This window comes from Magnolia sinica, chromosome 16, assembly GCF_029962835.1.
Source record: "Magnolia sinica isolate HGM2019 chromosome 16, MsV1, whole genome shotgun sequence".
NCBI classification, from domain to species: Eukaryota; Viridiplantae; Streptophyta; class Magnoliopsida; order Magnoliales; family Magnoliaceae; genus Magnolia; species Magnolia sinica.
The window spans coordinates 28640338-28656625 of record NC_080588.1 but is presented as its reverse complement, the minus strand read 5'-3'; the positions used below and the strand labels follow the sequence as shown (position 1 = coordinate 28656625).

General features: G+C 36.2%; 1 protein-coding gene across 6 annotated transcripts; it reads right to left on the bottom strand.

Moving 5' to 3' along the window:
• Positions 1–558: 558 nt before the first annotated feature.
• Positions 559–7330, bottom strand: LOC131228700 (uncharacterized). 6 transcript variants are annotated; one of them, XM_058224543.1, is made up of 4 exons: positions 7092–7330; positions 5979–6043; positions 4547–4607; positions 559–2459 (listed from the first exon to the last, which is right to left on the bottom strand). In XM_058224543.1, exon 4 carries the CDS (start codon positions 2411–2413, stop codon positions 797–799), a length of 1617 nt encoding a protein of 538 aa, XP_058080526.1. In that variant the 5' UTR covers positions 2414–2459; positions 4547–4607; positions 5979–6043; positions 7092–7330; the 3' UTR covers positions 559–796. The 6 variants fall into 6 exon arrangements, with proteins under 6 accessions (XP_058080526.1, XP_058080528.1, XP_058080525.1 ...); XM_058224545.1 differs by having other exon boundaries at positions 5979–6040; XM_058224542.1 differs by lacking the exon at positions 4547–4607 and having other exon boundaries at positions 559–2458.
• Between the last annotated feature and the right edge of the window lie 8958 nt (positions 7331–16288).

Sequence of the window (16288 nt, the reverse complement as noted above, 5' to 3'; positions counted from 1 at the left end):
GCTAGGTCTTTGCCTAGCTGACCAACCCCACTCAAATCAGTTCCAAATCTGGGCCGCCCACTAGGTTTTGTGGGGTGAAAAGAGCAAAATTGAAATCACCCCAACCCAGCCAACGTGGGTTGGTATCACTAGGTGGTTCTATTATCATAAAATGCTACCTTTTTAAACTACCAATCACTATGTGGTTCTATTACATGGATCAATGGCATACCGAAATTTTAATATAAATGAAGCATCCATCCTCAACAACAGGAGAAAACGTTCGGGCCACTGCTTTGTTGGATCCTCACCAACGATGGAGCATGCATAAAGGTCTCCTCAATAATGTAAGGGGCAGATAGACAGTTAAGATGAGATATAATTCAACCCCCAAAGGACTCAAGATCAGAGCTAGAATCTTCCGATCTGAGAGAACCTTGATCACTCATCCATCCGTGGTGGGAAACACCAATGGTCTGGATTACCAATGCCAGACTCCACATTTCACAAATGAAAACTTGCACAAACCTGCCTCAGATCATAGGCATACGACAAGATCACTCCAAAAACTCATCAGCATTCTTCACTGAACAGAGATTCTATTCATTTACAAAAAACACCCACAAGCCTTCAAATGTTCCATTTTCAAATACATGTAGAAAACAAAAAGAAAAAGAAAATTTCCTCACTTAATTGATTTTTTTTTTTTTAACAGACGAATTTATGGCAGTCGTCCATCCAAACATCTCAATTACCACAAAAGAAAGTATCATCGCATTGTGAAAATCGGAAGCAAAGACAAACCAACATCAGCAACTCAAACAGTGGCAGTCGTAGCAGTAGCAGCAGCAGCAGGTTTGCTTTCTTGAAGTGAGATGACAGTTTCGAAAGCACCAACCAATGCCTTCACCTTGCTCTTCCTTGTCTCGACCAGCTTGTTGGCAGTTTCCTCAATCACATCATTGAGCAATCCTTGCTCTTCTTTCTTTCCTTGCATGTCTTGATGTCTCAACACAACTTTTAGAGACTCAGGGTTCGCAGAATTTGATTCGCTGCCACCCAACATTCTCTTCCTCCGAAAGCTCCTCCTTCCAGCTTCAACTTTAGTGTTCTCGGCCAGTGCTCTCCCTTGCCTAAATCTAAGTCTCCTTGGGGTATTAGTCTCGGACTCAACACTAACCACCTTTCCTCTCCTAAATCTTAGTTTCTCCTGCACGCATTTATCTTCAGCACCAACTGTCGCCACTCTTCTCAGCATCATGTTGCCTCCACATTTTGAAATTTCACCTAGGCTCTTTGTGCGATTGCGTCTAGGGAAGGAATCACCCGCTTTGTTAACTGAAGGCTCAGACTTCCCATACCTTTCTTCATCTTCCAATGACAACAAGCGACATGATGATGGTGGCGTCGATGATGGCAGCAGCGATAACAATGATGGATGTGATCGGTTGGTGCGACTTCTGTGCCGAACGGGCTCGATGATTTTGTTGACTGGTTTTAGCTTGATGACATACAATGTCTTTTCCCTAACTTTCTCGCCACTGGGTTTTCTGGCCACGCTTCGATTTGTTGCAAGAGAAGCCACTTTCGTGTTCCCATATTTCATTTGGTTTGAGCTTGGGACTCTGATAATGTGAGCTCGTGGGGACAGAGAAAGTATAGGAGGTTTCAGTAACTTCTTCTCCCCGGGTTTCAACAAGCCGGTGTTTCCTCTACCACCCACACCTCCAGTCGAATCAGATGGCTCACTGTTTCTTCGACTATTTAGACCTCTGGAAGAATCAAGTGGGCTGCTGGTACCTTTTCTTCTACCACTTAAACCTCTTGAAGGACTTGATGGTGATGATGACTTTGTCCCCACAGGTGTGAGCTTCGTAGCTATGACATGTTTATCAGATATCTCGATTTTCTTGGCAGGCATCAAAGCCTTTTGGACGGTGATTTTGGGTTTGCTGGATAATTCTATTTTCAGCTCAGGTGATTTTGCCACCGTAGGTGTCAGCTTCAAAGATATAACATGTTTATCAGAGACCTCAATTTTCTTGGTAGGCAACGAAACCTTTCGGCTGGTGATTTTTGGTTTGTCAGATAATTCTGTTTTCAGCTCAGGTGAGGCCTTCAGCTTGATTAGTGGTTTCTCTTTTCTCTCTGCAAGGTTTACATTTTTTATCTGGTTCTGGTTTTTTAATGTGGTTACAATATCTCCCATGAGCTTACGAGAAACAGATTTTCTCCCCTTTGCTTCGAAGGCATGTTTTCTTCCATATTTACAGAAATCATGGCACGAACTTGTAGAAGCTCGTAGATAGTGAGGAAGAAGCTTTTCTTCTCCACTTGAAGGAGTTAATGAAGCCCTCCTTATTGTTTTACCCGTTGAAATGCTCCTCAAATCAGCTCCCTCCGGCAGGGACACTGGGGTGATAACCCTTTCCATATCTTTCACAGTTTGTAAAGATGTGCACAGATGACTTTTGGTTGCCTGGAGAGATGCAGTCGTTGGCTAATTAGGGGAGAAAACACATGATACTGCAGAGGATGGAAATTGCATTGAAACAAAAACAAAAAACAGGGGGAGAAATGGGCATGTCACAGTTTCAGCAGAGTAAAATGAAAAAACAATAAACCAACTCTGGTTTTCATGTGATGAGCTGGTGTGAACAAGCACATTCAATACTTCATGCAACTGAATGCTGCTTTCATGGTATTCATAAACTTCATCAAATGCCCAATATAATTCCATGTCAACTGATCTCAAAGCTAGGGTTGAGTTATTGAGTAACTTGCTTTTCTTGAAGCATGGAAGGGCTTGAGAACATGAAACTCTCAACCGAGAACTCAAAAGACTCGACCAGGTCTGACAAAAAATCAGTTAAGTACATGAAAACTAAATAAATCAACTCATATTAGGGTGGCAATGGGCAGGCCTGGAATGGTCTAGGCCCAATTCTTGAACGGCTCAGTACGGGTCTACTGGCCAACCTTGTTTTAAAAATTGGGTTCTTCTCAGTCTGTGGGCTGGCCCATTGCCAACCTAACAATTTACTAAGCTTTTGAAACTAAAAAGCATTTCTACTCAGACAATGATGAAAGTCAACTCAGATCGAGTGCCTAGTCATGCTCTAATAGACTCTCAATTTTTTATTTTTTTTTTAAGTATCAATCTTATATACAACTCGTTGATTGTAATCAACATATTAAATAGACTATTAGGTTGTGCTTGATTGTAATCATCCTATGTAATAGTCTATTATATAGAGCCTGCACGAGCCCTATGCTCACACTGCCAATCCCAAGCCTGGATAAGGGAGGTGGGTTGCATCAGGTTGGCAGCTAGCATCAAACTCATGCCACAACTCCTGACATGAATCAGACAATATGGCATTACACCATTCAAATTTCATAGGATCGCTATAAGACTAGACATGCTTTAGGGACAGAATATTTGGCAGTTAAGGAACAACAAGTTCAAGATGTGTAGCTAAAATGAGGATGTTAAGATGGATGAGTGGCGAGATGAGGAAGGATAGAATTAGAAATGAATCCATTCAAGGGAAATCCAGCAATAATAGATAATGAGATGAGGGAAAGTAGATTCAGATTGTTTGGTCATGTGCCGCAGAGACCAAGAATCACACCGGTTAGGAGTTGGTACAATTTAAAGGCTTTAAAAAGGACAAGGAGAAGGCCCAAAAGGACATGGATGAGATAGTAAGACTAAAAAAAGACTTGACCTACGGTCTAACTTTAGGTATGGCACTTGATAGAGTGGAATGGCAGAATGGGATTCATGCAGCCGACTCTAATTAGTTGAGATAACGCTTAGATGATGATGATGATGATGAATCTCATATCTGATTTTCTGAAGACATCCTATATGTATGGCCCTTGATAGAGTGGAATGGCAGAATGGGATTCATGCAGCCGACTCCAATTAGTTGAGATAACGCTTAGATGATGATGATGATGATGATGAATCTCATATCTGATTTTCTGAAGATATCCTATATGTATGGCCCTTGATAGAGTGGAATGGCAGAATGGGATTCATGCAGCCGACTCCAATTAGTTGAGATAATGCTTAGGTGATGATGATGATGATGATGAATCTCATATCTGATTTTCTGAAGATATCCTATATGTATGGCCCTTGATAGAGTGGAATGGCAGAATGGGATTCATGCAGCCGACTCCAATTAGTTGAGATAACGCATAGATGATGATGATGATGATGAATCTCATATCTGATTTTCTGAAGATATCCTAGCCAAGCACGATAAATTTGTTGATATAATGAAGAATGCTTCTTAGGTTGGTATTTTAACTGGAAACTTCTCCCTTCTGATTCAGATTCTACTCGGTTTCTTCAACATATTTAAGTGGTAAAATATGGGAAGCTGCTGTTTCAAAGGGAAATTGAATCTACTGCTTGTATTGTATCAGAGGTGTGTTTCACTAAAAATAGAAGAGCATAAAAAAACTCACAAATGACCTAAAAATAGAAGAGCATAAAAAAAATAAAAATAATTAAAAAAATAATTAATTAATTAAAAAAAAAAAAAACCTCCCCAATGACTTCTCTGTTCAAAACAGGACCCCTCGAGTTCAAGAATCTCTAGGAATCTCTCAACCTGAAAAAGGGGGGGAAAATAGAAAAATAGAAACCAGATTCTCATCAAACCCCAATTCAAAGCCCTATTGGACCCCCTTACATATCAGTCCTATATCATTTGAAAAGAATTCAGATTCAAAGGAAATAGAAAGCAAAAAGAGAAGCCAATAAAATAGTGCCGCGATTGTGAAAAATATCCTCTAAAATCTCTAGGAATTTCTCAACCTGAAACAAAGGGTAAAAAGCAAGGGAAAAAAAATACAAGAAAGAAACCAGATTCTATCAAAACCAGATTTAAAGCCCTATCAGACGCCATACATATCAGTTTGAAAATCATTAGTAAAGAATTCAGATTCAAAGGAAACAAAAAAGAAAGGCCTATAAAATAGTGCCATGGCTCTTAAAAACATCCTCTAAATATCACATTATTGACAGTGAGAAAATGATAGCATTTGTGGTGATGAATCAGCACCAGTAACTAACAACACCAAAGCATCTTTTAATCCGAAAGTGAAAGGAAAAATCCAATCAACCCAAGTTTTTGAAGCTATAAAAGTCAGAACCATGGATCTCTTAAAAAACCATGTTCCATGGACTTAAATTGCGAAAACAATCACATAAAGCACATTAAAAAATCTGCAAATTTTTCACAATTTTACCATTTGAGACCGGCAGTCAGAAGCAAAGACCCCAATTAAAGCCATACATCCCATTTCCAAAACCAAAACAACATCAAAACTAGTGGTTCTTTCCAAGATGAGCTCTAAAAGAATGAACTCTTGACCAAAACAGAAAAAAGAAAACAAGAATAGAAGTCTCCATAGTCTGAAAATTTTTGCTCAAAAGTATAAAATCTGTAGTCACTCAACAGTATCTCAACTTTCTAAAATTAACATGAAATCAGAACTAAATTTAACTATCCTGTGAAGCATTTAATGATCACATTAGTACCCTATTTCCAATCTCTACTCAGAAAATTAGATGAGGCTGTAATTGACATTAAAAGCGTGAGAAAAGCAATGTGCACTTGCACAACCACTCAAAGAACTTAAGCGAACATACACACACATATGGTATCTGGTCTTTTCATTAGGTGGCCGCCATCATGGGTTTGCCCTGGCCCAAAAATAAGGCAGGTCCGACGATCATCTGAGCATTGAATGTGGACTTTGAGCGACATTTTTTAGCTGTTCACTTTTTTTCCCAAATCCGTCCAAGCCATTAATTTGAAAAACAATGGTAAAGCAAAAACCAGTTATGGGAAAATAACATTAGCTATTGCAAAAAAGAGGAGAAGAAAGAAAGGAAAATTTTTTATTTTCAAGAAAATCAAAATATTTGGACAAATGAATCATTAAATTCAAAAAAAAAAAACACACCAAGATCATACCTTTCTCCAATTCCTTGATCAAACAGACAAGAGAAAGCAACTGATTCCTTTTTCTTTTTTATCTGCTGTTACAAATAAATAAAATTCATCTAAAACCCATCAGCAGGTTCCTCTTGTAATCCCCCTGCACCATAAATTACAGAATGCAGAACCCATTTGAAAGGAGTAAAAGAAAGTCAAGAAACCAGTATTTATATAGACATCAATTCAGAGAGAGAGAGAGAGAGAGAGAGAGAGAGAGAGAGCATGAAAACATACTCCAAACTCATTTCTTTATGAAATTATCCTGGGACACCAGATTAATGAAAAATAGCAGCGCTTTTGAGGCCCATAAACAATGCATTTCTTTGAAATATATAAATCAATTTATTTCCGGAAAGCCCATTAATTGTTTTCTTTATTATTAAACCATCAATAAATTCAATATGGAAAATACCAACAAAAAAGAAAACATATCTTTCCTAAAATTCTGTTTCACTAGAACAAGAAGAAAGAGCAAATCATTTGGAAATAAGAACTCCTTCTCTTGAAAGAAAAAGGATACAATCAATAAATTCCTATAAAAATCCTACTATTACGCATCCATAAATCCTTTTTCCTTTTCTCTAAAAGCTAATCACTAAATTCAACAAGAAAAAAAAAAAAAAAAAACATAAAAAATAAAGTTTTTGAAATTCCTTTCACTAGAAGCAGAAGAAAGAGCAATCCACATGAAGTCTATATACGCAACAAAAAAAAAAAAAAATCATTTTGTTGAACAAAAAATAATTTTTTTAATAATTGCAGAAATACCCATCAAAATTCTACTTTCATACATTCACTACAACCAAAAATTAAAATTAATAATAATAAATTAATCCCATTCATCGGATAGAGCAGAAAAGCAACCAATCCATTTGAAGTCTCCATTAAAAAAATAATAATAATAATAATAATAAATAAAATTTTAAAAAAATCCATTTCTTGAACAAAAATCAAAGATTCAACTTTATGCATTCTTTCCAACCAAAAATTTATAATAATAATAATAACAAACCAATCTCATTCATCATAAATATGAGAAAAATCAAGGAACCCATTTGAGATGAATCTACAGTTGATGAGGAACGATACCTCTTTTCTGCAATCTCTTTCACCAGAGCGAAAAGAAGAAGCGACTCATTTGAAAGTGTTTTCAAAAACCCGCTTTTCTCTTTTTGTTTTCTTCGGAAATCGATTTTGGGATCGTCAAATCTGCCGTGGTGTATACTTTTCTTTTCTTTATATTTTCTTTGGAAGCGTGTGGGGATTACTGCGTCTTTGTTGAAGGAAAGACAGAGAAGAAGGAAATAGCGTGGCAAAAGGTGGCCCACCGAAAGCGACGGTGCTGCCACCAGATTTATTCTTCGAAATGATTCACTGTAAAAACACGCTGACCCCTCGCGATGAATAAAAACAAAACTCTCGTTTGTTCGCCGCTTGTAACCTGTTTGGGTATAGTGTGTCCCGGAAAAAAAGAAGTCCCTGATGTCTTTGGTTTTTACTACATAGCCCACTCTCAATCATCACTAACTGTTTGCTGACTATGATCATTCAATCGAATAGGAACAAGTGGACGGTCCTGATGGATTGCTTTGAAAAAGTCCAATCGTTGATCTAAATTGACCATCATATGGGTCTTACCTTTGGTTGGAAATCACTTTGATTGAATGATTATGATAATTTAATCAATGGCCACGAAAATTGAATGTTCATATTGATTATATTATTAAGTCATTGATTTGAATTGTATCAAGAATTACTTTAATCCAATAGAATCATCCAAATGTTTCGATGGCTGTGAAATGGATAATTCATATTCATTATACAAGAAAATAAGGTATAATCAACATCTGTCGCCCATGATTGCCACCTTCAGTCGACCATTCTTCTTGGAAATCACTTTTGCTTAGGTGATTGCAACCATGCAATCAATGGAGGTTGTCGGTCTCGAATTCTCTATTCAGCAACTGTCCTACACTCATTGCTTAGGTGATTGACGAAAGTTTGGGATCTTCCTGCAAAAAAGTTTTTTTTCTTTTCTTTTCTTTTTTTTTCCTTGAAAATTTAAGGACTTTCAAAAGTACAACAGAATTTTATGGTGAAATAAAATAAAATTAAAGAAAGATGAATGTTGGAAAAGAGGTGAATGTATTACCACTACAATGATATCATTGACCTAATTGAGAGCAGTAGAGTTTTTCCGGAAGCAGTGTGCTGATGAGTAAGGCGAAGGAAATGACAGAAATTACAACTAAGGTCAGCCCAGCGTATGATCGTAGGTGGACGGATTCCTAAGCTAATGTTTTCCTTCAGATCCGACGTAAAGGCTCAAATGGAAGGGAATTACAGCTAAGGATTATGACCTACAGTCAATCCAACATATGTGCAAAGACAAATTGATACAAAATCTACACCAAGGGTCCGCTGGTGCTAAGCAGGGGAGAAGTAAACCTAACCGCACAACGTTGTACTGGATTTGTAGTTGGGTTGTTCTAGATTCGGAGGAGAGACTTCTCTTGGATCTACTTCTGCTATTTATAGCTTTTTAGGGGAGATGAGAGAACAACTACCTACATGTGGCACCTTCGCGTGCAACCAACTGGAAAAGGAGCAGTTACACTTTATCGACCAAGATTTTATCTTAATTTTACACTTAGAATGTGCTTTAGGGTTGACATGGCTGGAACAATTGCTCGCTTCTATCCAGGAAAAACTGAAATGCCGAAAACTTCCTAAAAAGATAAGATAATCCCGAATCTCTGATGCATTTTTCTCAAAAATCTTTTGTGCCACGTGGTTATATCTACATCGTTATCTAGTTCGTATGGATTTTGACACAAACATTGCTCCCTCACATTTCAACCTATTTGACAAAGAATTGCTAGAAATGTGATCATACATTAATGGACTGGCCACGTGTCAAACTCTCTGCTTCTCAACTATCAAATGAAGTCGTTGTCCTCTTATTCTTTTTGTCATAAATCTCCACTTGTCATGCAGATAATACATTTTCATATCTCTAAAACAACTTTTGTCTCGAAATTCGTCTAATCATTATGCGACAATTAATGCAACACATACAAAAGCCTTATATACACTGTCTCATCGTCACAATTCATTTATTTTGTCATTCTTTCTCCTTAACCCTAAATTCCTTCTTCATCGTTTATTGTCATGGCTCCAAAGAAATTAAAGCTCTCCGAGAATCTGACATCTCTGACCTCTTCCTTTCCTACATTGTTAGAACGATTTTTCACTCTTGCTTCCATTGAGGAAATCTTCTCTTCTGGTTCTAATTTTGACTTATATTTAGGTCTGATTTTTTATGCCAATTCTTCTCAAGATCTTTCCAACATTGCCAATTTCTTTCTGGCTGATAAGAGAGAACAATTTATGATTTCTTGTGAATCCTTCGATTGGAAATATTGGGAGGTAGATAAAATTTTTCAATTATGGTTGAACCTCTTGATGGTTGGGTTGATTGGTATAAACGTGTCAAGTGCATATTTCTCATTTAGTGGACCGAAATAGGTATAGTTGAATGAATTCATCTATTAACTTATGAGATCAAACCCAATTATGTTCTTATTCTCGTACTGCTTACTTCTAGAGTTGTTCGACCAACTCTTTTCACTTCCGATGTAGCCCTATGAGTCCGACCGTTATGGATGTCTGTCTTCAATGTCTCTTCTTCCATCAGGACACAAATTCTATCCAGGATGTGTATCCGACAAATCTACTTTCGAGGTTGGTGACTTACATTTATCATATAGGACATTAATAAAATGGGAACGCAAGACTAAAGGGGAGGTCATCCATCAGGAGTATTGTGCTTTCCTCCTAATGTGGGTTTGTCGATCATTCCTTTGTGTCAAGGCCGACAAAATAACCAAAGAATATGTCGGTCTAGCCAATCTTCTTGCATCTGGCACATCAATAGCAATTGCTCCTTTCCTTCTTTCCAACCTATATTATCACCTATATTATAGCACGTGTACATTAGCTTCTAATGGTCCGCATTTGGTTGGCGATCCTTTTTTATTACTCCGATTGTGGTTTTGTGAATATTTCCATGAATTCAGTGATAAAAATGTAAGGACCATTGAACAGATGACTTCTTATGGATTTCACTGAGTTAAAGCTTCTGTAAAATTTACTTCTTTTAATGAATGCTTGCAATATTTTTCTTCTCTTAGTTTTGATCGACCCAGCTATCTATAATGCCCGCACATGAACAGAGAACTTGGTCCCAACTAATTCATCGACACAGAATTCAACACAACCGATGCAAACTTGATATATGCTCAAAACGGGATTTGGGCCATCTATTTATTGGCTCGGGATATTCCAATATGCGGCTCTGACAAGAATAGAGGAAATTATTACAAGAACATGTTGAATTTTACTCACCCAACCTTCTAACTGTCTATTAGATTTCGGCCAGACCATTCCGTTCCCATGTTGTTCACTTTTCCTGAATCAACCCATATATGCACATGATCATATCAAGAAAATTTCAGATATTTTCACTGCTCTCACCTCTTATACTAATACTGCCAATTCTTATTCTGTCATTTCTCTTCCCCAATGTCCATCATCCACTAGCTCTTTTAAGTCTTGGTGGGTTGCTTACTATAAAGGTTGGTGTGAGGAACTCATTCGATCAGTTTCCAACAAACTTTCACCTCCTTTACCTTCTAAGAATCATCAACTGAAGTTCCTTCATCCGTTCCTCAACAAAAATGATTCAAATATAAAGGAAATGGACTTTCTATTAGTGAGTCATAATCGCTTCAACTTCAAGAGCAACTGACAAAGAAATGAAAGTGAATTGTTCCCATCTCGACCATCCAAGGTAACCTTGAACACATCCTGGCTATACATCGCTTTGAACATTTCTTCTTTATGAAATTTGATCCTCAAAAATCTTATGTCGAACATTGACTGCACATGCAACAAGTTTTACAGCTTCGTGAAGACCTTCATAAAAGGCAATGTGATCGACAATGGAATAAAGCATATTTAACCATAGATTTTTATGAAACTGAAAGACGAAGGGCTTTGTTTTATCCCCCATATAATGAAGAACAACCACTATCCTAAGGTTGAATACGGATTATCTGACCCTGTCTTTAAACTCAATCCTGGAGGAAAACTCAAACCTGAAGTGACATGTGTTGGCTCCGCCGATTATAAATGAATACTATCTTTAGCCGCCTTACAAGGTGAGCACCTATTGAGCTTCTAAATACATGTCAAAATTTTAAATTCTAATATCATTTGATCATCACCCATTAGCTTTTTCTTACAATGATTGCAGTGACAGTGGCTCCTCCAAAGATAACCCTTAGAACCACTCAACCTTTTATCATTTTAGATGAAATCACTTCTCTCCAAGCTTAAGCTAAGGAAACATTAAGGAATGTCGAACTAATAGAAGAACAAATTGTTGAGGAAACATGAAATCCAGAACCTGTCGAATAGTCAGCGTCATTCTATAATCCAATGGCAGAAGAAGCCAATACTCCACGGGACTCCGCTCCATTGATTCACAGATCATGAGCATGACCTTCATCGACTATACCTGATGTTAATCCTCTTCTGGCTTTTGGGTCTTCTGCTCGCAACATTGAAGCAATACAACTTGACTCTCTAGTTGACGTTGAGAATCCTACTATCGTCGTCGAGCAATTAGATAATATAATCATTGATCTAACTAATTTTGATGATTCTCATGAAAGAAACGTAGATCTAGCAAACATTGTTAAACGCACAATTTTTTCTAATGTACCGGTATCACAAATTGGTCATCCTTCTGATACAATTGTGATCAATGAACCTTCTGCCAATCCTCCTGTTGATTCTCCATGATTTGACGAGTCATCTAATTCTCCTTTGATGAAACTTCAATCTTTGGACGATCTCGATGCAGCGTCTAATATCTTCTCATAGCTTCTCAAGGTGGATCCTACACTTGACATCCATGCTTCGCCTCCTGCGCTAGTCAACAAATAGCAATAAAAAATTGTCTTTCTAAAAAAAGCTTATGGTTGACAATCGACTGAAAATATTGAATCCACATATTAACATATTGGAATCCCTAGGCGAGGATCTCTCTGCAAAATTTGAGCCACTAAGGAGAGCTCTAAATTCTGCATGCACCTATAAGTCGAGACAAGAAGAAACTGGTTGAATTGACACTTCTCTAAAATCACACGAGCAATTATATTTCAAAGTGAATGAGTCCTCTCGGCAATTCGTGACTTTATGACAACAAATCTAAGTTATGACAGATGGCGAAGACGAGATCGTCTCCAAGACACATGCTACTCAAGCTCGGAAAGAGGAGTTGGAAAAATAGATGGCAGCGGGTGTAAAAGAAATTAAAGCGCTAGACACTGAAATTAAGGAGCTTCGCAAGAAACTGGAGGCTACTTACGAGGCTTGCAACACCCTAGTTCACTAGTCATCTTCTTCTTCTAATCAGGTCACTACAAAATGAGAGATATAGAGGTTACAAGAGAAAAAATAGCAATTGGTCAAATGGATATCTCAACCAAAAGCTATACGACTTTTAAGGATTTTAATTTTAAGACAAACTAATCTTTTATTCCTTTATATTTCCCAAGCCTTGAATATTTCAACTGGATAACTCTTTTACTTTCACATTCTAATTATATATATATATATATATATAATCATTCATTAGCTATATATATATATATATATATATATATATATATATATATATATATATATATAATCATTCATTAGCTATATGGTGTCATATCGTTTGAATTTCCGCTCAACCAATTTTACTTTCTGCATGCATTCTTTATACATCTAAATTAATGATATACTATCGAGCTTATGCAAAACTTTTGCCATCATCATATGACATATAACCAGTTGCGAATTATCCAAAGAAATTGCTTAATATATTCCTTCCTCTGTATCTTTTTATGCATTGATTGTAATGAAATGGTTTTATCATTTGCCTTTGCGGAGACGAATCAAAAATTTTCATGTGGCACTAACTACTACACTTCTCGATACAGCAACAACCTTCATTGTTACTCCACAAACCTTTCAATGGTGTAAATGAATTCATCTTAAGTGAAGCTGTTATGATAACCCTAAGTGTAGGGTTGCAATGTAGTAATAACTCGATGAGATTGAGGTCGTACCCACAAGGACTTACTATTGCGCGATTTCTGGAATACATTAAAATTAGAACTAAAATCTAAACTAACTCCTAAAATGTAGTTTGAAAGAGTAATTGTAGAAGAAACTATCAGGAATCTAATACTAGAGTGCCAAAGAACCACGTATAGCTATCTCAATATTAATTTACTTGATTTAATTAGATCATACAACTAGAATTGAAGTCCTATCCTATCCAGCCGGATAATGGAGCAGTTAAATTATCATTCATATGTTTCAAAGCAAATTTGAACTTTCGTTGATTTGATTCCCTCATAAAGCATCATCAACTTGATTATAGTATATTCAAAGCATCTATTGTGCCCAGAGTCAACGATAGATCAATGGAATCTACAAATCAATTCATTATAAAATAGGTAAGAAACTATTCATAGTCTTCATAAGCATCTAATGTGCACGAAGTCGACAATGGATTAAAATAAGCTAGAATTACTTATTCATTCAAACTAAATATAAATGAATTGTTTAACATATAAATCAAAAACTTGAATCAAAATAAACTAAATATTAAGAAGAACTACAAGCTTCACGTCTTAGCTCTAGCGAAGAGATTAGCCATCCATAGACATGATTGAATTAAAACTTAATCAGAAAACATAAAAACTAAGTGGAACCCAAGGATTGAAGAGGAGGCAGGACTCCTTGAAGCTCCATAATACCTTGTTCTACTCCTACCCTAATTCGTGTCTAGAAAAACAAGAAACAACCATTTATATAGCTTTGATTCACACTGACTTCGAATCGACCTTTAATTTACGCAGATTTCACTGATGCCATTGAACTCCCATCGAAGGATCCAGATGAAAGCAAGAAACTGTCCAGCAACAAACTTTCAATTTCACAGATTTTCTCAATGACATTTAACCTCCTTCGATGGCATCGAACTTAGCTTCGATGAAATCGAACACCCCTTAGATGGCATTGAAGAGTGTATGAATATGTGTAATAATAATTTAGAGATTTTTTTTTTTTTTGCAATGGGATCGAAGGTTGCTTCGATGGCAGTGACACTTACTTCGATGACTTTGAAGGTGTCCTCGATGACATCAAAGTGTTGATTTTTGTTGCTCCGATTTTCTGCACTTTGAATCTTCAGTTTTCTTCCTTCCTTGCTTGGTTTTCTTGAATTTTGGACTTTTGAATTCTTTAATGCTAACCTCCATAGATCCAATCCTCTACTTGGTAATTCTTTGATCATTAAATCATTACTTTAAGTATCCTTTTCTCCTTAGCTTTCAAAATCACCTTGTAAGAGAAAACAGAAGTAATTAGATCAATTAAGCGAATCCATATTCATAAAACTAATGCATAATAAGGGGAAATTTTATAATATTTCACACTTCACACTTAACACACACCCCCAACTAGCATTTTGCTAGTCTCAAGAAAAACATGCAGAAACTAATATTTAAAATATCAAAATTTCAAACCTTTCTCAAAAAACAACATTCTGTGCAATCTTATACATATGAGTAAAATTCAAGGATATAAGAATGAAACATCGATAATCTAGATCCTAATATCACTAGTAAACAAATTAACTAAGTTCTCTTTCATCAATCCATTCATATAATGTATCCAAACATTAAGTTCCTAGTGTGTTTAGTGGTTTCCAACTTATAGTCCATAGGAGTTAACTTTCTTTCCATAACATTAACCATAATTATTACTTTAAAGTGGATAGATCGACACAAGTTACTAATTTTGAACTTATCTCATTTTTACTTATTTTTCTCGCTTTTTAATTTTATATCGATGGCTCTTATACTAGTTTCATTCTTCTTTTCCTTCTTTTTCTTATTTTGTATTATGTTCTCAATTTAAACACATATAATAAGTAGTCATTTTCGATTTCACAGTTTTTTAGCTAGTACTTTTTTTTTCTTTTATACCTAAGGTAGATAAGGATCTTCAAACTTGGTTGCTAGCACTTTTAAATAATCATCAAGATAAAATTAGGAGTTCAAGTAAACTTCACAAAATATAAGTTAAATGTGAATTATGAACTAGACTCAATTGATGTTTAAACTTTCTATTAATCAATTCATTATACGAACTATTTCAAAAATCTACTAATTAATTAGATTCTAGATTTTCAAAAGTTTTATTCTATATCCTATCATAATACTCAAATATGTTCAGATTCACAAAATATCAATCTTCAAAAAGATTTTTGAACTGAAAATTTTGAGAAATTTTGCTCAACAACTAAGAAAATACTGACTAAATCTATCTAATCTCACCCCCAATCTAAAATATACATTTTTCTCAATTTAAAAGAAGCAATACATCATAAAATGAGACAACAAAAATAAAAGATGAGTAAGGAAGATAATACTTGAGGAAGATTACTGAAGTGATATGAAGTTTTCATCATATAAAGGGATTAACACTAAACAAAAACAAAACAAAAAAAAAACTATCATAATCCTAAGAAAGTAATAAATGGATAAAGGGACCTCCATCAGACTAGAAGGTCAGTCATGATAGACAAGATCAATCAGAGGGATGGGCATATTCTTCTAGTCAAATTTCTCAATGAATAGTTTGAGACGATGACCATTTACTTTGAAGTTGTTACCATTCATCGGGTTTTCTATCTCAACAAACCCATGAGGATAGACCCCTTTTTTTACTTTGAAGAGGCCGGTCCAACCAGATCTCAACTTACAGAGAAAAAAGATAAAGTCTGGAATTATACAAAAGGATGTTTTAGTTTGGTGCAAAAGATTTTTAAAGAATGTTCTTGTCATGGAATAATGTCATTGTAAGGCCCGTATCATAGTACGTACCGTTCCGTAGGCTTCCGCAGTCCTTCCGGTCGAATTCCAGCAACCCTCGACCCGTATCTAACGTTTACACGTGATCCTAAGCCGAGTCCCGCATATCAAAGTTGACTCGACCCGAAACTTATATCTTAGCGACAGCGCTGTCGCCGCAGTTCCAACACTGTGACTCGTGCACCGATCCGATACCCAGGCTAGAAGATATGGGCCTGTGTTCATTTCGAGGAAAACGCCGCATGTGTAAATTCTGAGAGAATCTCTACAACCTATCCCATCAAT

Bases quoted from the DNA above. Each gene is read 5' to 3' on its own strand.
- LOC131228700 (XM_058224543.1), bottom strand. From the start codon at position 2,413: ATGGAAAGGGTTATCACCCCAGTGTCCCTGCCGGAGGGAGCTGATTTG.